At 40.3% G+C, this 18,369-nt stretch overlaps 1 protein-coding gene across 1 annotated transcript; it reads left to right on the top strand.

The window, feature by feature from the left end:
* The first annotated feature begins 13,837 nt into the window (after window positions 1–13,837).
* On the top strand, window positions 13,838–17,929 carry LOC117557311 (cAMP-dependent protein kinase inhibitor alpha-like). Its single transcript, XM_034233101.1, has 3 exons — window positions 13,838–14,145; window positions 14,803–14,993; window positions 15,762–17,929. Exons 2-3 carry the CDS (start codon window positions 14,831–14,833, stop codon window positions 15,833–15,835), a joined length of 237 nt encoding a protein of 78 aa, XP_034088992.1. The 5' UTR covers window positions 13,838–14,145; window positions 14,803–14,830; the 3' UTR covers window positions 15,836–17,929.
* Window positions 17,930–18,369: the final 440 nt, after the last annotated feature.

The raw sequence follows: 18,369 nt of genomic DNA, 5'->3' as shown, positions 1-18,369 counted from the left end.
CTCTCTCTACTCGCTCTCTCTCTCTCTCTCTCTCTCTCTCTCTCTCTCTCTCTCTCTCTCTCTCTCTCTCTATTTCACAATACAACACCCCCCATCCTTGCCAGACAGACTGACAGACTGACAGACGACTTGGGTACCAGTGTCACCAGCGACTCCCAGCGGGGGATGAGAGGAACTTCAGCGCTATGGAGGCTGAATAATGCCAAAGAGAGGCAGAACCTGGAAAATTAATAGATACTATGCAAGTTGCCTACACGTTAGGATCCTGGTCTGTATTATATATATAAGAGTAAGTTATTAATTTGCTTAAACGTTTCACGATTAAGCATAAGAGTCCCAATTATATTTCCTTTCTTTCAGACAGTAAACATGTAACATGGATGATCACATGCTCTGTTTTTGAAATAGAAAAACATGAAAGATATATTGTTTCTCTTTTAACCGTGACTTAAAGATCCCCTAGTGTCAGAAATAAAACCCTCTCTCTTTTGCTCCGTACCCAAATCTCTAAAAACGGGGGTACAACGGAGCTGATCCAGATTTGCTGCCAATATGACGTAATATAGGAAATATGGGCTGGCTTTACGCCCAAGACCCTATCAGAAACATTGTTGTATCAGAAACAATGCGTGACTTGTTTTGGAAGTAATATGGTCTGTGTTTACATTAGCAAGCGTCGCTAACACTCAGAGCTAACGCTGTATGCAGGACATAAAAAGGTACTCACTTTGTGGTAAACCCGCAAGAGAAAAAGTATTTCAGTTCCATACTGTTTCAGAAATAATCCTTGATGTGGTTTGGATCACGACAGCACTTAGCTGGGAATCTGCTTCTGCTCTGCTGCATTTGGCTGCAAAGGGGGCGTGGCCCCGTAGCTATAGAGAGGCAAAGTCCCTCCCTTTCCAGTGGAATTCATGGGACCTTATTTCGGAAGAATTATGTATTGAAGTCAATGGCGAGAGAAAACGTATCTTTCGATCCCGTTTGAATTGTGCCATGAATTACACATATGATGTTTGTCAATCTTAAAAAATCCTGCATGTAAAAAAGTCACAGTTTGTCGTAAAACTGTTGAAATATAAGACAAATACGCAACTACAGTAGAAAGACTAAAAATCCCAGAGTAAGTGATGTCATAACTGATGTCATAATTGTTTTCCTCCACTACATATAAGAGATAGCTAAGATAAGATAAGTTTAACAAGATGCCCGTGTGCTTAGTACCAGGTTGTTATCATACCAGCAATGGGTATTGCTCGTTCTTTCGCTTCCCGTCTGATGAAAGGACCAGGAGTGGCTGGATCAAGTTAGCTACCTAGCTAGTAGCAAGCACGTTAGTTAGCATTACAGCCTTGTCATTTGTATTAGCCTTAACATGAAGCAACATTAAGTAACCCAAAATGTTAAACAGTAAGAGAAGTAGTAATTTTTCGTGAACCCTTTGAAGAGTACTGTCACACCGGCGTGATCATTCTATAATACACGGTTACATTAGCATCGGCGATCAGTCATGCTATCTGCACAAATGGTTAACATTGAACATTAAAAAGATCAGGCAGTAGGCCTACTGGGAGAATCGAAGGAAGGCAGGCAGGCAGGCAGCTTTGCATGACATTCTTCTGGACGTGTTTCATCGTGGTGATGATGACAGTAGTGACGGCCATCTTGGTGACGTGTGTTTTGCAAGATCAGATATGTAGTTCATTGAGCGGTTTCACACAAAAAAAAAAATTTACTTCACAGTTTTACAGCAAAAAAATAATGTTTTAACTTGCAAAATTATCTTTTAAATTGACAAACATCATATGTGTAATTGATGGCACAATTCAAACGGGATCGAAAGATAATCTTTCTCTCGCCATTGACTTCAATACATAATTTTTCCGAAATAAGGTCCCATGGAGGTCCACCGGAAAGGGAGGGACTTCGCCTCTCTATACTGAAACCAGAATCAGCACTTTAGTAACAATATAGGGATATGAGGCATGGTTACAATGGTTGATCTGTTTGGTATTTTGAGCAAAACACTTCAGAGACATGTTTTGTATGATATGGCCAATATATTGTTCAAATATAGCATAATAGGTGAGCTTTGATATTACTATTAAAGAGGCCGTATAATTTGTTGGGATTTTCCCTTTCCTGTGTGTTATATACGTTTGTGTGCATGTAAATAGTCTGCAGACGCTAACATCCCAAAGTTCCCTCCAGAGGGAGTTTTCTCATTTAAAAATCATTAAAATGTGGCTTTTATTTTAATAGACTTTAAGTTTGTAGACAGTTCCATAGTCTTTAAAAGGTATCAATATATCTATACATATAGATATATATATCTATATATATATATAAGTAAATAGCATGAAAATCAGGTTGTATTCATATATCGCAAAAATCAAAAAGGCATTGTCGTATTTTTGGCAACCATTGAAAATAAATTGTTCATTCAGAAAGCACGTAGACTACATTGTTTCCATGGTGAGCCATGCCATAACCTTTATTTGTATGCCCCCTAAACATATTCCACCCCATACTGTTTCCTTAAACTAAAACCCTCCCCCTTTGTTGAGTAGACTATAATAGAATAAACCATTTATGCAGAGACAGACATGCCAAATCAGGACAAAGACCTAACTCTAGACACAAATGAAGTCTACAGTAGATACAAAAAAGTTTATAACCCATTTTTACGGAGCTATGTCTATCCTCTGACTCTTTTCTATCTCTGGCTTTATCTATATTTATCTCCCTCTCTTCCAGCCTCTCCCTTTATTTCCCTTCCTCTTTGTCTAACATTTCTTTGTTCAGCCAACTGTAAGCTATTTCCAAATGCCACAGTCAGTAGCATCAATGGCAATCTAAATCTTGCACACATTGTTCTCGCATGCACCATTTGCTTCATTGCACAAGAAATGACTTTGGATGCTCAGATTAACCACACACACTGCAGCCAAAATGTCATACTCTAAACAGTGGAAGAATGAGCAATTTGTTGATAAAAAACATGACTTCAGGCATGCATGTATTTATGGTGTATGAATGCAGGGTTTTAATGAGTTAATCCCTGAGTGCTTATTTTTTGCTATATCATCCATAGTATGCTCTCTTCTCACTATTTCTTGCAGTATACTCTATTTGAGCTATTCTTATCTGTAGCCTCTCCTTTGCTGCTCTAATGACCTGACATCTCCACAGGGATCATTAAAGTTTCATCTGACCTAATCTAAAAATGTATGTCCCCTTAAGCAAGGCACTTGTCTGCTCCAGTGAAGCTGCTCAGTGTCCATCAGTGTAGTGGTACTGAGAAGCTGCTGGCTGGTGCGTATGTATGTGATGCTGCTTAAGTCTATGTTATCACAAAAGATTATGTCACCTGTTGGATTGAAAGTGTTGTCGAGATAGTCTGGAGGTTATGCAGCAGTGGTGATTTGGTATTTGAACTGTGCCATGTCTGGCTTCTTGAACTGGTGATGAAAACACATACAAACAGCACCCACCTGCCACACTTTAGCACTGTGATGTCATGCGTGAGTCAAGACCTACAGCCGATTAGTCACAGACTGAGTGACTCATTTTGCCTTCCATTTATCTATCAATCACCCTATTCAACCGTTTTAATCCATAGAGCGCAATTTTTCTTTAAAGATCCAATCTGTAATTTTTTCAACATATAAATAATCAGCCCAGGCTCATTTCCTGGGGCATCAAATATAGATGTTTGTCAAATCAGCGTTTGATCCATTACACAAGACAACTTTTTGCATTTGTGTGGCACGCACCAAGGTTTTAATTCACTACAATGTAAACAATCAGCTGCAATATAAGGCCCCGGCCACACGAGGACGAAAACGCCTAAACGCCACCTCCGGAGTCGGTTTGACTCGGTTTGCATTTATAAAGAATGCACACATGTGTTTAATCGTTAATGTCAGATATGTACTAAGTAAATACATTTGTTCCTGCTCAAGATTAGATTCAACTTTATTGTTATTGCACATATTACAGGTACTGAGACAACGAAATGCACTTTAGCTTCTAACCAGGTGCAACAAGCAGTGAAGTGAAAAGTAATGTACACAATCTACAGAATAAAATATAGAATGAATTTAATGATGAATAAACAGTGAGGGGTATGAATACACTAGATATCAGCCTGTGAGCAGTATGAACAGTGTGTATGAATATGCTAAGATATATAAAGTATGAAAACGGTAAGCAATGCAAGTATAGTATAAAATATATAGATATTAATGTCATGATGATAAACATTGTGGAACAATGATGAAAAATGGGAATGGATCTGGCGACGTAAAACTGACACAAAACAACAACAAACTTTTGCTGAGCCAATTGGAGAGTTTCATCAGCAGCACGGGGTAAAACCCACCAATGAGCGCTCAGCTCGAGATACCAGCGAGTCGTTTCCCATCAAGCATTTCGCTTCCGCAGCCCGTGAAGAGGAACTGCGCCGCCTCGCTCTCAAGGCTGCGGGCGTCTTTGTCCCGCGAGATTTCAACGTCTCATGTAGGCGAGCCTCCAGAGCAAGTCGGACAAAATGACTAACCATCATGCAACGCACTAGCAAGACGTTGATCGCAACTGCGCAGGTCTCGCTTGTCTCAAACAAGCCTACTGTCTGTCCACACGAGACAGCTCCGTTTAGCTCCAACCACTGGAGAAGCTGCAGTACATATGCAGGAGCCTGTACGTGGCGCTGTAACTTCCTCCACAAAAGCAGCGAAGAAGCATGGTTGTCATGGTTGCCCTTCTGTTTATTCTCCGCGGTGGGGGCCGAGGGAACCGGGCAGAGTTTTTCGCCAGTCAACGTGTATTAAAGTTGAAATCTTCCGACAAAATTATAAAAGTGCCGGTCAAATGTCTTCTTTGTTATTTATTGAGCTTTAAAACAAATGAATAACGAATCTATATAATATAATAATAAAATACATGGAGCCTCTCTTTTTCCTCCCTCTCTTCGGACAGCGTCAGTGTCTGTTTCATGCAGCAGCTGATCCAGTAATAAGTGACCCGGCCGACAGTAAAAAATAAACATATTTATAACTAGTGTAGGTAGTTTGAGAAGTGTCTCCGTCCTGCCAGATTAGACTTCACTCGCGTTTATGTCCATTTCGAGAGAAAGATAAATAATCCGAATTCAGTGTGCAGTTTACTTTGACGCAGGGGTGAGCAGCAGAGGTGGGGAGAGGCGGGGCTATTGCCTCATCATTATCAGAAAATGATCGTATAGGGCGTACACACCCAGAGCGTTGTGTATGCCGTTCTATCCACCTTGGGACCCGTTATCGTTTCCGCAGTCGTTTAGTGCCGTATTCGGTCGTCCTCGTGTGGCCGAACAGTCTATTTGACACTAAACAGTAACGCAAACGACCGTTTTCGTCCTCGTGTGGCCGGGGCCTAAGATGCTCAGGGTGCTTCCACCAATCATAGGTCATTGTCATTAGTTCAATCACCAGCCCTTGCAGTGTCGTAGTGTCATGGGCAAGATATTAAACCCCAAATTCCTTCCATATGTCTACAGTATTGAAGGGTATGTAAGATGTGTGATTAGCTAAATTACATGTTGTGTTAAAACACAGGACACTTTGCCTAGGACAAGACCTCTTTTTGTGTCTCTTACACACAACACTGCTGAGAGGATCATCGGTGCCTCACTCCCGTCACTCCTGGACCTCTACAACACCCGCCTCACCCGCAGAGCACTCAGCATTGTGGGTGATCACACCCATCCCTCCTTCACCCTCCTGCCTTCAGGGAGGAGGTTCCGCAGTCTGAGGTCGAGCACTACTCGACTTAAGAACAGTTTTTTCCACCAGGCTGTCAGGATTGTTTTTTTTTGTAATATATATTCATACAAAAAAACTACTGTAACTACAGTAGTCAAAAAAGTTTTAAAATCCATTGTAATGAACTAGTAGGAAGTAGGCCTGGTGGAGAGACACTTGACATTTATTTTAAACAACCCAATGAGACATTAACTATCTAACTGCAATGTGCTGTATATTAATTATGATAAATTGTAGTTTACTTTCATTATTCTGCTAGTTTTACGGACCAGTGGCCTGTCTGTGGATTGAGAAGAGCAGCCAATTGAGAAGATATCAGTCACAGAAAGAAAAGGTGCATCTGGGAAAAAGTAAAGTAAGAATACAGAGAGATAAAGCACAGTAGTGCAGACAGCCAGCGAATAAGCAAGCTGTGCCTCTGTGGATCCTCTCACCATTGCAGATCTGAAGGTAAAGCTTCTCAAGCTGGTGGGAGGGAGCTGATCTCAACTCTTTGCCACTAGGAAGATTCCGTTTGAAAACTTCTGACATATGTGTTCTGCAGAAAACCCGGTGCCACAAGTACAAGACGAGAAGATGTTTCCGAAGCAACATAGTCTAAGATGCTCATACTCTTCGCTGTATAAGCTCGAGTCATGCCTCTTCTTAAAAAGCACAACCTCGATCCAGAGGTTTTAGCCAATTATAGACCTATTTCTAATCTTCGGTTCCTCTCAAACATTCTTGAAAAAGCAGTCGCAAAACAGTTGTGTGATTTCTTAAAAAACAATGATTTATTTGAAGATTTTCAGTCTGGCTTTAGAACACATCATAGCACAGAGACAGCTCTGGTTAAAGTCACAAATTACCTTCTCATAGCCTCAGACAAAAGACTTGTCTCTATTCTTGTCTTGCTCAATCTCAGTGCTGCATTTGATACTATCGACCATGATGTCCTATTATAAAGACTAGAGCACTTCAGTTTGAAGTGTTTCAACGATGAATCTTCCATGCAAACCAAAGTGAGCCATGGAGTGCCACTGGGCTCAGTGCTTGGACCTATTTTGTTCACATTATATATGCTTCCGTTAGGCAATATTATAAGGAATCATTCTGTACATTTCCATTGTTATGCGGATGATACTCAACTATATTTATCAATCAAGTCTGATGAAATTAATCATCTAAATAAAATTCAAGACTGCCTCAAGGACTTAAAAACGTGGATGACCTTACATTTTCTTATGTTAAACACAGCCAAAACTGAAGTTATTGTACTCGGCCCAAATAATCTACGAAACACACTATCTAAAGATACATTAACTATGGATGGCATTAATTTGGCCTCCAGTGAGACTGTAAGGAATCTTGGTGTTATATTGGATCAGGATTTATCTTTTAACGCCCACATAAAATCAATCTCAAGGACCGCCTTCTTTTATCTACGTAACATTGCAAAAATCAAGCATATCTTGCCTCAAAACGATGCAGAGAAACTAGTCCATGCATTTGTTACTTCAAGGCTGGATTATTGTAACTCTTTATTATCAGGGTGTACCAAGAAGTCAGTCAAGTCGCTTCAGCTGATTCAAAATGCTGCAGCTCGTGTACTAACCAGAGTTAGGAAAAGGGACCACATTGCTCCTGTTCTGGCTGCCTTACACTGGCTCCCTATAGAACACAGAATTTAAAATTCTTCTTCTCGCCTACAAAGCCCTTAATGGGCAGGCGCCATCTTACCTTAAATAACTCATTACCCTACTGTCCCACTAGGGCAGGGGTGGGGAACCTTTTTCCTCTCAAGGGCCATTTCAATTTTTTCAACATCCTCCGAGGGCCGTACAAATGATTGAACTCAACATCTGCTTAAAAATACTAAAATCACCGCCCATTCATTTCACCTTTCTTTCATACTCTGCAAAGAAAAAGCAACCTCTTAATCCAGATATTTTACCATGACTCGCGTATGCATGCACGTGCACGGTTGTGGCATGGCCACCAAAACAGAAAGATATGGACACATGATGTGTGCAAATGTATTTAGTATCCTATCCATGTGGACATTATTTAAGTGGGGGGGGGGGGACCTAACCTCCTCTAGGGGGGTCCGGAGGGCATGCTCCCCGGGAAGATTTTTTTTTAACTGTTGAAGTTAAAAGCATCAATCTGGTGCACTTTGAGAGCAACATTAGGAGATCTATGGATACATCTCTCAACATCCATATGAAACAGAACTGTAAGCAGATTATATTTTTCTTTAAAAAAAAACTGTATTCTTGTTTATTAATAACAACTTTTTTTTACAGTCATATAGTATTTTATACCTGTTTACTTTATTCTCTTATTTTTTATAACTATTATGATCATATAAAGATGTGCCTTTACCTCACTGGTTGTAGAAAAAGCTTCTTATATTCGTTAGCATAGCATAGTTATTGACTGTTTGATCAGTATGACAGATGAACAGATCGCCACTGGGCTTACAACTAAGACACAGCCACGCAACAACTGCGGCATGTGTACGGCTCCTTATGGGCAGCGCCACATTCTATCTATATGGCGCTGCTTATGGGTACTGCCATTTTTGGAAGTGGCGGAGTGGCGTTCTGGTGCTCTCCGTCAGAACTGCACCCCTGTCAGACGAGACATATACCACGTGATGACACGTTAGGCTCGTGTTGTGTTCAAGGACCCTGACCGTGGCCAGGAAAAACAGGCACTCCCTTGTTTAATTTTTTTGCGGTCTAGATTTCTTACATTTTTCTTTTTTGCGTGTGTTTATAAATTACCTCAAGGGCCGTACCAAATGGTCTCGCGGGCCGTATAAGGCCCGGGGGCCGGAGGTTCCCCACCCCTGCACTAGGGCATTGCGTTCAAAGAATGCACGGTTGTTGGTTGTTCCAAGAGTCTCTAAAAGTACAATGGGAGCCAGAGCCTTTTCTTATCAAGCTCCACTTTTGTGGAATCAGCTTCCAGTTTGTGTTCGGGCGGCAGACACCCTATCCATTTTTAAGAGTACGCTTAAGACCTTCCTTTTTGATAAACCTTATAGTTGATAAGAGAATCTAATAAGAGTGCATTGACGTAGACATGTTGTGCCTCTTCACCTATACATCTTAGTTCTTACTCTTTTTCCTTACTGATGATGTAATTTGGTTGTGTGTGTAGCAGGGGCGGTTCTAGGGGGGGCAGGGGGGCCAGTGCCCCCTAACACTGACCTCTGACCCCCCTAAAAATGAAAAGTGAAAAAAATAAAAAATGTATGATTTATTACACGATTTATTGAATGACGGAATAGGCGGAACTAACGTTATTCGTCATTCTAGTCGGACCCATTAGAGTGGTGCACTCAGGACCCATTAGAGCGGTGCAATCACTTTCACTGTCCGGCTGAAGCATGCGAAAAACAAACACTTTTCATCTCGGATCATCAGAGGCTGTTGCATCCAAGAAAGACTATTGAAACCTACGTTTCGAGAGACTACCACGATAATTGAAGGTGAGTTAAACTATTGTATCCGTGTAATTGTAGATGTAAAGTAGAGATGTAACTGTTCATTGCCTTTATTTTTATATAAATATTATATGGTGTTAGTGCAAAAATTGTACTATAACTTCAGCTGAAGCTAACAGTAATAACTATAAGATATATCTGAAATAAATAAGTGTACTGAAACAAATACCAATAACTGTATTGCATTGTTCTACGGTGGCCCTGAAGTTCAAGACACCACAGCATTTCACAAAACACAACAGCATTTCACAAAACACAACAGCATTTCACAAAACACAACAGCATTTCAGAAAACACTACAGCATTTCATAAAACGCCACAGCATTTCACAAAACACCACAGCATTTCAGAAAACACCACAGCATTTCAGAAAACACCACAGCATTTCACATTGGACGGAAAGGGTATTCCTTTAAGTCCCTGTCACACTGTCCCGAAATTGACACCCGATGGACACACGAATATGGAATTGTGAATTTCGCACGAAGATGGCCCCGAACCACACACGAAGGCAACATTTACATTACATTTAAGACATACAACTGCAATGAAAGTACCAAAAACAATTATGTTACAGTACTATGATACTGTACTGATATCTTCAGACTTTGTTCTTTACTTTATCCGTCGTTATATGTAGAAAATATTACGTTTTCTCCGTAATGTTGTTTCCATAACAACAACAACTTCCTGTCAACTGTCCTTCAAAATAATATACTATATCCTTTTTAGTTTCACAGAACACAAATTGGGTTATTTACATAATATATTTACATGATTTTGTTGTGCAATAAAACAACCCGATGGACACACGATAAAGGAAATGTTCAAATTCGGCTGTGATCGTAGCAACATCGGGCCATTCGTGAGGGCATCTTAAGCCTTCGTATGACCGCCGGTGGAGTTTCTCAGGCTCCGGCAGCAACTTTGTGAGCGGTGGCAAAATCTTTGGCATGCCAAAAAATTACCGAAGGACCTTGCGAAGGTTCATTTTCGTGTTGAATTCGTGTGTAAATGTTGCCCTTCGTAAGGCCATCGTGAGGGCATCTTGTTATCATCGGTGCCATCGGGCATTCACCCCGATCAGAGTGAGGGTGAATGCACCGATGATAACACGAAGATGACACGATTTGACAAGATGCCCTCACGAGTGCCTTACGAAGTTGCCGCTCACGAAGTTGCTGCCGGAGCCTGAGAAACTCCACCGGCGGTCATACGATGGCTTAAGATGCCCTCACGAATGGCCCGATGTTGCTACGATCACAGCCGAATTTGAACATTTCCTTTATCGTGTGTCCATCGGGTGTCAATTTCAGGACAGTGTGATAGGGCCTTTAGGGAGAACACTTCTTGTTTATGATTGAACAGAGCCAGCCAGAGAAATTTCAAGAAATGACGCTTCGTGATTGGTCAACGCCTGACAACGCAATATGTCCCAACCGGTCCCAACCATACAGTCTATGGTCCCAACACATCAGCCGTTAGCACACACTCAGAGCTCACAGCTCCTCATACCTGTTCAGAAACTGGACAAAAGTTAAACATGTACAAACCACAGACTGTCTATGTCATGGTGAATACAGTCGCTGCTTTATTTATGTCTGTATGACGTTGTTGTGAGTGTGGACGGAGCAGCTACAGGTTAGTTTAGCCTGATGGATCCGATTCCATTCAGAAAACACACATTTTAAAAGCTTTTCGCCTGCCGTCTTGTCTGCAGACTTGTCAAAGCGTTAATTCATGGTTTTTACTAACCGTTATCAGTATGTAGTTGCTTCGGCATCACTTTGAAACGTGTATTACAATTAAATAACGGTCAAATATGTTCATTTTGTTGATTTACATGGAGATACGCCCTGCCCCCTCTCCAGCGCGTCTTGTTTGAATGACAGGAGCAAACACAGCTGACAGCCGCGGTGAAACTCGAGCGATTAGAGCGATGCGAATATTGGGTAGTCTACCATAGTATTTACATGGAGATAAGCCCCTTAAAAACCATGAATTAATAAAGCATTAATTCTGTGTTTACTCCTGTCATTCAAACAAGACACTGGAGAGGGGGCGGGGCGTATCTCCATGTAAATCCTATCAGAATCGGATCGATCAGGCTAAACTAACCTGTAGCTGCTCCGTCCACACTCACAACAACGTCATACAGACATAAATAAAGCAGTGACTGTATTCGCCATGACATAGACAGTCTGTGTTTTGTATATGTTTAACTTTTGTCCAGTTTCTGAACAGATATGAGGAGCTGTGAGCTCTGAGTGTGTGCTAACAGCTAACGGCTGATGTGTTGGGCCAATCACGAAGCGTCATTTCTTGACTGGCAGCAAAAACAACCAATCACAGCAGTGCTTCTCTGGCAGGCTCTGTCCAATCACAAACAAGAAGTGTTCTCCCTAAGGAATACCCTTTCTGTCCAATGTGAAATGCTGTGGTGTTTTCTGAAATGCTGTGGTGTTTTGTGAAATTCTGTGGCGTTTTCTGAAATGCTGTGGTGTTTTCAGAAATGCTGTTGTGTTTTCAGAAATGCTGTTGTGTTTTGTGAAATGCTGTGGCGTTTTCTGAAATGCTGTTGTGTTTTCTGAAATGCTGTTGTGTTTTGTGAAATGCTGTGGTGTCTTGCACTTCAGGGCCACCGTAGTTTTCGTATGCGCAATTACTTCATACTGTCTAGTTCTCTTTTTCGTCCTACATTTATTGTGCCCCCCTCAGAAAATAATTGGCCCCCCAGTGGCCCCCCCAGTCAAATTGGTCTAGAACCGCCACTGGTGTGTAGACGGTGGAAGCAGGGAGAGGCATATACGTATGTGCCTTGATCCCTGCCGAGTCGACGCACAACTGTTGATTGGTGTCAGTGCCAAAAAAACTTTTTAGGACCAATGCGCTCATGGTATAGATGTGGCGCATACATCTTAGTTCCTACTCTTTTCCCTCAACCTATCCTAAGGGAGTGCATGTACATAGACACGTTGTGCCTCTCCACCTCTGTTCCTTACTTCTTACTTGCTACCCCTTTCCCTCAACCTATCCTAAGGGAGTCCATGTACGTAGACACGTTAGTTTTGCTGCTATAGGCTTAGACTGTCGGGGGACACCTTACTTCTTCCTTCTGTCTGTCTGTACCTGTGTACTCTCATGTTCCGAATAACCCAGCTTCCCCCAAATGTATTTTTGGTGTCTATCTACGCCGGGATCCTGAGTCGTGGCTGATCCTGTTGCTGCGGTCCTGTGTCCTTGATCCTGAATCATGTGTCCTGGATCCGGAGTCCTGGATCCTGAGTCCTGGATCCTTAGTCTTGAGTCCTGGATCCTTTATCCTGAGTCCTGGATTTGAGTCCTGGACTTCGAGTCGTGGCTGGGCCTGTCTCTGCGGTCCTGCCTGAATCTCATCATACTACTTCCCTGATGGCTCCCAAGGATTGTTGACATCCTCGTGGATTCATCTTCTTATTATAGACATATGCATTTCCAAATATTTGGTCTACCTATGCTGTAAAATGTATTATCTTTTCGATTTACACACGGCATCTATTGCACGTCTGTCTGTCCTGGGAGAGGGATCCCTCCTCTGTTGCTCTCCCTGAGGTTTCTCCCATTTTATTGTCATGGTCAACTTTTACATTTTCACTTTTTTAGTTCTGTTTTACCTTCTTTTTTTAGATGTTTATATTGTATCATTTTTTATTTCTGACTCTTTTTTATTTCTAATTATGTGCAATACTTGGTTTTACATGCTGCTGCAACAACACATTTACCAATTTGGGATCAATAAAGAATGTCTTATTTTATCTTATCTTACAAGATGCCACTGCTTTTAATTGAGCTGCTCATACTCACACTACAGTATGCCTTTTAGTCATGTACCTGCTGTGTTTATTTATTTATTTTATTTCATTATCTTTGGTTTTTATGCCTGTTTTTAAATGCCATTTAATTGTGCATTCATGCTGTATTTGTTGAATAAAATAAAAACGTGTAATTCTTTCTTTATCTCAGCTGATATTGTCTGATATTGTCTTGGATTTGTTGAGGTGAATTGAGGGAGCTCTGTTAAAGATAAATGCTGACAGCAGCGCCATCCTGTGGTAAATCAAAGCATAACATACAAACATATAATCTTGTTTACAATCCAAGATATAGTTTTATTATAACATTTGTCCCGGTTTGTCCACATTTTTCCAATATAATTATAATCTGTTTAGTTACAATTACTTTTATATAAATAAACACTTGATTAACTAATTAATGTGATTTTATTTTCTTTTTCTCAGTAAATGTTAATTTGCATCAGTCTGTAAAACGAATCTAATATTAAAATGAAAATATGATACACATTTGCTTCTTGAACAAATATGTGTAAATATGCTTTCAAAATCATAGATAGATTGATAAATGGATGTTTATTCATGAAGATGAGATTTACGAGGTGATCCCGAATGCAGCATAAGCCTCGGTGCTGCTCAGAGCCATGCTCAGAGCTCTCTCCTCTCATCCTTTTGTGTCTCCTGTCCAATCAGCGTCTAGAAGCAGGTTCCTCGTTTCTGATTAGTCAAGAAGGAGGAAGATGCGACGGCAAGGAAGAATAGAATGGGGACTTTACATAGCATCCTACTGATGTGATTCATATTGTTAGATGATGTCCATGTGTTGACTCGTCGCGTTATGTAGTGGCGTTGGGATTGTTACCTGTTTGACTTGGGTTGTTTCCAGCATTTTTCGTTGGTTTGGTTTGTTTTGTAGTGTCGTTTGACGCGATGTTGGGCCTGTCGTGGTGCTTATTCTAGGTGAAGTCACTCCCAATAAATGTAGCTTGTGGCTACAGCACTGGTAGAGCTGTCACTTAAGGTAAGACATTTCCAAAACGGGACTTGGGCTGGTAAAATTACTTAATGATATATTATGGATATATCATTTGACTTGTGGTTAACTTAGATATCTGAATCTGGTTGATTCTTGACTTGTGGGCCAAACTATGGACGTGCTACCTGGTTAGCATGATATAGCCTACTTCAAAATGTAAAGCTGTGAAAATTAATGTAAAGCACATTAGGACAATAATTCAGTGTTTATAATAGTGGCTTAGAAATGTGGATATATAACTGCATTCTTAGCTTGTCTACATCAGGGGTTACATTAAAGTAAATAGGGAGGCCTTGTTTTTCTTAAGAAGGCTACTATTCTTAACATGTACTATTACATTGATGTACTCAAATAAGGCATCCATATTATAATGTGAGTAATAATATGTTTTTTTTTGCATGAAGAGTTGTCTGCTTTTACTTTTGGTTCTTTAATCATAGGGCTTTTTTCTGTACGACATGTTTACAGTGTGGTATTGCTACTTTAACTTAAGTAGAGATATACATACTTCCTTCCCCTCTGTAGAGTAAGATGTAACATGAGGATTATGGATATTTCATGTTTTATATTGTAGAGTCTTTCAAGAAACTGTATGGAGAACTGTGTGTTGAAAATGTTGATGATTATTTGCTCCTCCTGTAGGTGTTGCTGTGTGAACGATGCATGAGCGATGTCTGATGTTGAGGCCACGTACGCTGACTTCATCGCCTCTGGCAGGACGGGACGCAGGAACGCCATGCACGACATTCTGCAGAGTCCCAGCGACCCTGATGGGCGAGAACTGCCCCTCACCCTGTCTCTGTCCCAGCTGCACATCAACGCAGGAGGGGGAGGTAAACCACAGCCTTAATCTGGAGGGGATATGTGTGTGGGTGTAAAGGGTTATTCGTTTTTTGTCAGGTTTGAAGCCTTTGCTTCGCTCAAGAGTTTCTTTTTATATGTTTTATTGTTGACTAATGGCTTCATATTATGAAGTCTTGCATCATTGAAAAGCTGAACTGCATTGAGAGGCTTAAAGTAACTTTTGTTCACCCCAAATCAAATAAGATTTTCAAAATGTAAAGGTCATTCAACCCAGTCTTTACACTTATTTATTTCAGTCCAAACTGAATGATATTGATTTTATTTTGTTCTTATTTTCTGGCAATATATTTTCGCTGCCAAAAACACACAAATGACAAGGATGCAACAATACTTTTTCATCATTGTTAGTCCCATTCATACATTGATTATGCTCCCATTTTATAGAGTTTATTATAACATTTTCAATTTCCTGTTTCCAGCCAAAATCCAGCATCTCGTCTTGTTTTTCTGGACTCAAAAGGCCTATTTTTAGTTTGTTTAAACCTTTAAAAAATCTGCCAAAACAATCTTTCGTGGCTGTGTACCACTTATGAGTGCCACAACGTTCAGGATTCCCTAAAAATAATAGCAAAATTATCTGGGATCTTTCTTTAGACAATCTGTTTTTGCTAATTCTTTCCTGAAAATTAAGAATGATTAGGACTCAGGACTATGGCCTAAAACATGTGAAAGACGTTGTATGTATGATCACATTATTATTTACGTAAATCGTTCTCCCTTTCCCCATGTTCCTGCAGATGGAGACGATGCTGAGGACAGCCAGAGCTCTTCGTCCTCGTCCCACAGGGAGCTGGGGCAGAGGAACAGCTAACCTGTCACACACTGCTGCCAGTGGACAGAGAGCTGCCAGATGGAATCCAGCCGCCATTGTGACAAAGCCTTTTGTTCAAAGTGGGCTGGTAGCTGGAGGCTAGTGCACCACTGCTGAGGTGCCTAAAAGCAGGGCACTGACCCCCTCATCCTTCCTTCGAGGCGCTGTGCTGCGATGTGACCACCCAGTGCTCTCATGTCCCTGTGGCTCTGCTGTGCACTACAATAACACACTGTTGGCAGGCCTGTATTTCAGAGTTGGAGTGAGCAGAGAGACAAATGTGTAGCTCATGTACAGCTGATTTTACTTTCAGTCTTAGTTACTAAACACGCAGGCTGGAGGATAGGAACGAAAAGAGAAAATAGACAGAGATCTTATGTGTAGTTGTGCAAGCAATTTGTAAGACCACTGAGACGTGCTGATGTAATGGGTCACAGTGGGAGTAGCATGTTTGTAGTGATGCTGATAGAAATTATATTGCCAGTTAATGGCCTGTGCTTCCTCTAAATTGACAATACCGTGGAGGGAATTGGACTACTTAGTTGGAGTAGTTGGGAAACACCATGGACAAAAACACTGGGGCTTACTTTATCTGTTGAAAAAATATTCACTGATTCTATTGTGTTTGATGGGACAAAATCCAGTAATATCCTGTATGTGAAATTGTTTTTTACTGTAGAAAGCAGAATATGGATGGTGGTGTGAAAGTGTTCTGTTAAACAACAATACTTAATATACATTTACAGTCAATACAGTATGGATGACATGTTTTATTCAGACTCAGTGGTTGAACATGATGATGATGTACTATCTTTTCAAATGTTTATATTTTTGGTTACTTTTTTTAATGATGCCATTATAATCAAAACCTTAAAGTTTGACATTTTGGGAAATACGCCTTTTCTATTTCTTGCTGAAAATGAGATAAGCGGATTGATGCTGGTTGTGTAGGCTACATGCTAAATATGTAGCTGCATTTAGCAGAAGGTTAGCTTGGCTAAGGATACATAGTGGATACAGAGAAACAGCTAGCCTATCTTTCTCCAGAGGATCAATAACTATCAGCCCCTCTAAAGTTCACTATCTAACATATTATATCATGTTTGTATAACTGGTACGAAAACTGAGGTTTGAAAGTGAAAACCAGTTGCCGGGCTACCAGCAGAGACTCAAGGAAGTTAGCCATGTTTTTTCACCACAGATTGTTTACAGAATACATGAATGTTATTAGTGAGTTTAAGAGGTGCTGGTATGCATATGTTGTTACCTTAAGACTGATCCAGGCTAGCTGTTTCCCCTTGTTTCCAGTTGTCATGCTAAGCTAAGCTAAAAGTTGTGGTATCAAAATATATGTCAATTTGTCCGGACCTTTGAGCTGTTACCTACTATATATAACATTGCTGTGTTAGGGACACTTTTTGTTGTTTTGTTTTCTCCCTACAATCGACTCTAGATAAACTAGTCAATCTAGGTAGCTACGCTACCCTAAGCTAAATCTTTCGAGCTACATTTTTAGCATTCAGACATGAAAAAGGTATCTATCTTCTTGTCTTACTCTCAGCAGTAAAGTGAATACATTTTTCTCAAACTATTAAACTATTCGATAAATGTAGATATGCAATACTCAGTGGAGCTTCCAGTTATAACATGTTTGTGTGAAAGTTTTTATCTCTGACATTGAGGCTGCATTGCTGCTTCTAATAATGGATGCATCCCATAATCATCATTTGTAAAGACCATTATGCATGCACTGTTAAAACTGTGTACTTTGTTATTTTCTAGTATAATCTTACTGTAATACTGCAGCTTGACTGCGTCTCGTTCTTATTCACGCTGAAGATCATAAAGCAAATATAACTCTTTTTTAAATATTACTTATTCAATCAGGTTTTCAAGTTGTAAACTGCCATGTGACTATAGTGACTCCCACCCGCTTTCACAACGCTGTATATCCTAAACCACACTGTTTATAACTCAGCATGTAGTTAAAACAGTTGCATGATTCTGTGTAGGTGTTTCTTGGACTGTCTATAACCATATTTTCTACTCTCTGTGACAAAACAAAATAAAAAACTGATGGCAGTAAAATGGAAAGTGGATTATCTTGTTGTACTTCTGCAATTTGGCCAACAGGTAGCACTGTAGGAGAATTTCTGAAACCGACAGAAACTAATGCATGACCCTCAAACTTTGGTCAACATAACAACATACATACATGTACATAACCATTTTTTACACATTTCAAAGTATTTGGTATATTGGAACTTAGGACATATGATATGCCATTAAAAATCTTTAACGTGAAAATGTCAAAGGGATTCTCTTAACCTTTGTTTAATTTTATGATGATCGTAAAATTCTTCTCTACTTAAACATTATCCAGTGTGATTTTTCTGTATTTAAAGGCCATCAATGTGCCCCAGTGTGTGTGTTTAATGTGAGTGAGTGAGGGAGTGTGTGTAGCTGATTATGCAAATAATCATTAGACAATTGTACCAGGAAGTTTCAGAAAGAAAGAAATCCCCCACCAGTTC

Source organism: Gymnodraco acuticeps, unplaced genomic scaffold (genome assembly GCF_902827175.1).
Source record: "Gymnodraco acuticeps unplaced genomic scaffold, fGymAcu1.1, whole genome shotgun sequence".
NCBI lineage: Eukaryota > Metazoa > Chordata > Actinopteri > Perciformes > Bathydraconidae > Gymnodraco > Gymnodraco acuticeps.
Note: the sequence above shows the minus strand (reverse complement) of the source record. Positions and strands in the feature narration are given on the sequence as shown.